Genomic DNA, 6300 nt, shown 5'->3' on the forward strand with positions numbered 1-6300 from the left:
AGCCTGCGAAGCTTTCGTGTCCTCCGCCGTGGTGGCTGATAATGTCACCCATAGTGGGAAGACGCTATCAGCGGACCAATCTCCACACCGTTCGAACAATGCAGCATCGAAACCTGTCCAAAGCCGCGAATAATTAGCTTCACTTTAAAATCGCTTGAAAGTGAGGCAACGGGTGGCAACCTGTTGTCCACGGCCACTATGTTTGTTTGAAGTTGCAATATTGCATGCGTGTGTCATGTCTGAGAAATCGAGCCCGATCTGATACGGCATATGAAATTTCAGCAGCCATTATGTATCCTTTCTAGAATTGATTCTATAAGAAAGTCACACTTTTGACCAAAAGGAGAAGCATTTGATACCACAGTTAGGAAACTGCATCAAGGTTCATAGTTTTACCAGCCATATAAATTGCAGTAAACAGTTGCTTAGTAACTAAATTATCAAACATGGTGTCGTGAACACACAGACCAACATGAATGCATCTCACTCTATGACTGCAAACACTCGCTGCCACAACGCTAGCATGATGAGCGCAGGCTGAAGGGAGCAAACACGCTTCCCTGCCTCTCGGATCAAAGCTTCTCCGAAATTAGAAATTGCGCGACCTCCAGCACTAAACGCATGGAAAGACAGCATATATGAAGCCAGCAGCCATCTTGGCTCGCTCAACCCTTGCAGATTAGCTCCAAGATAGTGTGCGTGGGCCCTATCTTGTGTATGCGCTCAGTTGCTATTTACAGCCATGCATGGTCACAGCCAGGCTAGAGGAGCAGGCGTGCTTAATTGCCCCCCCCCCCCCCCCCCCCCCCGGCATGTGCTTGATCACTTTTATCGTGCACTCACCCAAGGCTCCCTATCCCCACCACATGCTCGATCACATTACTGGCTCTGGCTGATAGGAACTGCACTGCACTGAGTTGGCGAGTTGGGGTACATGGATTCAGAGTTGATGGTCCTCTTAACTATGGGCAGCAAATGTAAAGAGCTAAATGTTGTGGTTTTACAGGGTGTGGAGGATCATGTTTGTCAGCAAACAGTGGAACTTGGATTGTACGTCCCCCGCTCATGCAGCGATTCACATTTTACGACGAATTGGTTTGGTCCTGGCAAAACCACCATAGTAGTAATGTATTAAAAACCTCGATAATACAATGCAATGCTACGCCGATCCCACCAGATGCGATGCCTCTTTGGTACCATCTGAGAAAAAAGAAAGCCCTAAGCTCATGTTGGGCGGCATGTGAGCACATTGCAGCCGGCTGATAATGGGTCTGCAATGCCGTGTTTACTTGATTGTAATGCGAGCTCTTTTCATAATTTTCATTGCTTGAACTCAACTCGTGTTACATTCGAATAATGGCAAAGTTCGCCATATTAAAACAAATGTCCTACCTAAATTCCACGGTTTTTAATGTTGCGTTGGCAACCTGTACCTTTATGTCTTGATCCAATCCATAGAGAAGTTGACCGAAGTCAAAACTTGTTTTTTTGTTGGAATCGACACCATTTTTGCTGTACTTGTCTTACAGTTACGGTGTTGCAGTACCCTGTTATGGTGGCTAGAGGAGTAGGTGTGCTGATCGAGCGTAGTTCACCACTTCTCCGCTTCATGATGCAAAAATGGTGCTGCAGTCAGCAGAACAGTTCTCCTGCGTGCATTGTCATCCATACGCAACGAAGAGGATGTTTGACATGTGTTTGAAAAGGGAAGACAGAATGCCTGTTTGGGGATATCGCTGCCGCTGATTTCAGCTATGATGTATGCTTCAAATATCATTTTGTAAAGTACAAGGAAAGCTGTATGGGCAATTGTGCTAGTGTCAGAAAACACGAAGTGCTGGAACTATTTAGCTTCTATGCAAGAACCTCACGCTACAGCTTTAGCGGTTTTGAACGAGTGCGGAGTTATTTTGGAGCTTTAGGCTGTGAACCAGTGGGTAGTTTCTTCATAGATTTGGTGCAGCCAAGTATACTTGAATAAAATAAATAAGTTTTAATGTCCAGAAGCACACGGGCTAGCTATGAGAGATGCTGTAGTGGGGCATTCCATTCCGGAATACTTCTTGCTCCAACTGAGAGTTGTTAACGTGGATCTACACCTAAGTACACAGGCATTTTTGTTCTGACCCAATCAAAATGCGGCCGCCATGGCGCATAAACGAATCCATGGCCTCTTCATCAGCAAAACAGTAATAACCACCAAGCCATCATGGCGGGTAAGAATACCATTTGGTGCAAGGATATTGCACTTTGTGCTGTATTTACAGCTTTTGTGTAATTAAGTCTTGTTGTTGTTCACCTTTCCTAACGCTTGGTAATATATCCTTACAACCATTCACGCCGTAGCTGGCAATATTTCGTATATTTCAGCAACAAGTGAACTTACCTTTCCTGCAGAGTTATGGGGTGCAGCCATCGGTTCCTAGCACAGAAGTCACACGTTTCCAATTGAACTTTATTGAGCTTGATGCTAAAAACTAATTTTGCTCAGAGAAAATGGGGCAGCTGTGGAACCTTCCACTTCCAGATCCAGTGACTGAGCATGATGCAACACGCGCCTGATGAAAAGATCCGCAAGGCAGAAATCTTGACATTGTAATTTGCATAGGGTTCATTCGCAGCTTGTTGCTCTGATCTCCAATTATGATTGACTGCTCTTTACATTTGTTCTAACATTGTCACAAGGATTAAAGCTCTGCCTTATGTAATGCCTCCAGGCCTTTAAGGTGAAAGTAAATTAATGAAGTGCATGCACCGACCGTAATATCTTTCTGAGGGTTTGTGGCCATAACCACATTGTGTGCTCACATCCCAAGTAATGTTCACTCTTATTTTCAAGGGAATCATGTCATAGAGATGAGCAGAAGCACCAGACTTATTGCATCTCTGGTAAACTTTTCTTCATCGACAACATGGTCGAAATAGCACTTGAAGAACTGTACCTAAAAGTGTCATTTGCCCACAAGTGGTGCCCACTGCTGCTCTTTTCGGTGCTGAGAACAATGCTGCTTTAGGCCCTGGGGATTTATAGTTCAGAGCGGAGAAATGAGTACGCTTGTTGATCTTCTCTGAAGCAGAAATACAGCCACTACTTGGTGCGGACTCCAATTATTCGCCACTGGAGATGAGCTTTGCTAACCATGCCGCCCACCTTTTCATCGTAGAAGCTTCAACATGTATTAGAAACTTGCAAACATGCAATAACAGAGACCTGTATCTCCTCATTGTACAAACTGAGGGCTACAGGTGATAGTTTTTCACTCTGCGTGCTTTATTTATTGGGCGCTGTCTGCCACAAGTTCCAGATGACACGCGCCACTGAGAACCGTTGTGCCGAGTGCAGTGCCACTTGTGCGTCATGATGCAGAGAGGATGAACTGCAGATGGGTCAGTCGGCACACCTACTCCTTTAGCCACCATAACCTTGTGGCATTTCGTGCATCGACTCCACATAATCGTGATGTTATGGAGATGTAGCATGTTTGATACGATGCCCACTTCAAGAGATGAGCAATTTTGATGGTCGAGAAGGAGGTAAATTCTGCCGTGGCTGTGTGGCTCAATGTAAATGATTCACGGATGGCAGGGCCAGTGGGTGGCCTTCTTTAAATGATGCGAGGCTGGTCGGAAGGGCTCTGTGGACCTCATAGTGGCCTGGTACTGTCTCCGAATGAAATGGTTGTGCAGCCTCTTAATAAGTACTTAATCTCAAACGAGCTGAAAGGTGACGTGATCTTGTGCAATCACTTACGGAGATGGATTCACTTTCGCAACACTCGGCTTGTCCCGGCACCGACCTCTTCGAAGTATACGGCTGATAGTGCTCTTGGCACTGATAACAAGCTTGGCACAGTCAGTGCCAAAAACACTGATCAAGTATCCTTTCGGTACCGAGTCACACGAAATTGTGAAACTAAAAAGGGATCCCCCAAGAATATTTCCCAAGGAAAGCTGTCTCCATTTCGGGCCTTGACGATACGGTGAGTGTAAAGAACTTGTTTCCAAATTGTCCGTTCGTTCCAACTTATGTGTCTGTTCCAACTTACGCAGACGTGTTGCGTAGCGTCGATAACATTTGGCAGTTTGTTTGTGTATGCGACGATGTTGGCGACTTGCTGCCAGATGTTGCAGCTCTCGAGGGGAAAATGATGTATCGTGACTGGGCAAACGTCCGGAAAAATATCACTGATTTTTTTTAAAGGTGAAAATAAAGATTCATCCACACCTACTCCAATTAAATGCTTGATTGTCATTTCTGAAAAAAATAATTTAATCTACCTTCCTCGGAGCAGTGCAGGTTCGTGCTGCGGGCTTATTCAGGCGGTCTGTACTTGTTTTTTGGGCAAGACCAAGGGTCATTGCCTGTATTCTTAGTTTTTGTGATTATATGACGCCTTGATTATACAACGGTTTTGTATGGTCCTCTCAATGGTGTATAAACAGGGTTCCACTGTATGTGTTTGAGCTGACGATCATGAGTTACCTGTACTACTGCTACATATTGAAAATAGTGACTGCCTTTGTTGTCGATTATTTGGTGAGCAAATGCTAGCATAAGTTCACGCACAAAAACATACATAAAGCTCCTTGACAGCTTGTGCTCAATTAAAGTTAATTCCACAGGTGATACTTTAAAAGGCACATGTGGAAGTTGTGGGGACTTGTATACTCACAGCAGTACCTGACCACCATGTCAGCCATTACTGTCGTGTAGTCTAGCGCACCGATGTATGCATGCCCAGCTTCCAAAGGGCACCGAGCGCTGCGCTGCAAGAAACACGGCATTGCCTAAGTTAACGAAGGCCAGGCTTACTTGCCTGGCGAGGCACCCAGCATTGTACAAATTCCCAGTGCCGAGTGCCATGGGAAGCACCAAGGGCAGAAACACAGGACCCACACATAGATGATGGAGTGCACCATAATCTCCACAGAGTGTGCCAAGAATTTATGCACTCTCTCTCCATATTTGCACATCCTTTAGGCTTGGCTTCGACTCTTCACAATCATTCGGAGCTAGGAGTAGGCATGTGTAAGTGTATAGAATTAACAGTTTACTTTTTTCTTTTTGATGAGTGTTTGCTTTGAATTTTGCCAGTGATAGCCCTTTGTCAGATGGTGTTTCATTGAGCTATCTACTGCTACATGTATCAGACTTCCTACAATGTGTATTTTGTTGCTGTATCTATGCAGAACCGGCAATGCAAGAGGCAATTGTTCAGGCACTTTTGCTGCTGCCTGGCCTTAAAGGCAGTCGCAGCGCTGGGGCCCTGATGCACTGGCAGCAGCAGCAACCATCTTAAGCTTGTATATGCGGCAGGCTTCACAAAGCAGGGGATTTGTTGCCATTAATGTGTGGTGCACAAAAAAAAAAAAAAAAAAAAAAAGATGGCCGCAACCTGAGTAAGCCACGTAAGTGAATATGGTGGCATCCACAAGGCAAGACTGCCGCTGAGGGTCCGTCTTGAAGCGTATGGCTGGCTTCTGTGCAGCTTGCCTAGGTGGCAATATGCCAAGAAGGAAATGTGCAAATTGCCATCTTTTGAACGGCATCTGCACGTGCAACTGGAACTGCATGTTCCTGAAAAGGCCTCCAAACCCTAGTTTTCAGTTTCACGCTGCCACTAACAAGGGGCACTCTGTCTTCTTTGAACGTGTATATATATATTCGTGCATGAAATAAAGAGTGGGGACATGCAGGTGCACTTGCTCCTGTATGTATGGGCCCCGAAATGTGCTGACTTCTTTACATGTTCTTGCCCAATGCTACATCTCTCGCTTTATACAACACGTTTGCTCATTTTACCGAGCACTTTGTGCATCTGAACAAGCTCTGCGAGTTGTACTTGAAAAGGTATGTCCAGCAGTCCGACATAACTGTTAATGTGTGCTATGCTGAGTTGTGCTGGCTTTTAAAGTGTTGCACCCACCTGAGGTTAGAACAGTGGCTAGTACGTGACAGCTTCATTGTTAGTCTTCATCACACCCGTCTCCCAGTCCTGCTAGGAATGTGAAGCTGACACTTGAAGAAGCATAGGCGCAGGCACATGAGTCTGCACTGACTCTGCACTGACTACTACCCCATTACCGCAAAGCTATGCCCACTTCAGAATGCAATCGTGCTGCCAGCATGTAAACTCTGTGGCCACTTTGCCTCGTCTGCCAACACAGTGCCCTGCGTCCAACTTGCTCTGCAACTTTTGAAGGAAGGGGCACTTCGTAGAAGCTCATTAAAGCGTTGGGTTGGTGCTGTCCAGCTGCACATTGTCTAGACACCAGCCAAAGCAATATTCTTGGAAGTCA

General features: G+C 45.6%; 1 protein-coding gene across 2 annotated transcripts in view; it reads left to right on the forward strand.

Annotated features, from left to right (window-relative positions):
- LOC126543037 (uncharacterized) overlaps window positions 1–5738 on the forward strand; it is a 160847-nt gene extending 155109 nt beyond the window's left edge. For both annotated transcript variants that reach the window (XM_055077562.2, XM_050190181.3), the window contains one exon: window positions 5191–5738. In XM_055077562.2, the coding sequence (XP_054933537.1) occupies window positions 5191–5300 (110 nt within the window). In that variant the 3' untranslated portion in view covers window positions 5301–5738. The remainder of the gene's footprint in view (window positions 1–5190) is intronic.
- The last annotated feature ends 562 nt before the right edge of the window (window positions 5739–6300 follow it).

This window comes from Dermacentor andersoni, chromosome 2 (genome assembly GCF_023375885.2).
Source record: "Dermacentor andersoni chromosome 2, qqDerAnde1_hic_scaffold, whole genome shotgun sequence".
Lineage (NCBI taxonomy): Eukaryota > Metazoa > Arthropoda > Arachnida > Ixodida > Ixodidae > Dermacentor > Dermacentor andersoni.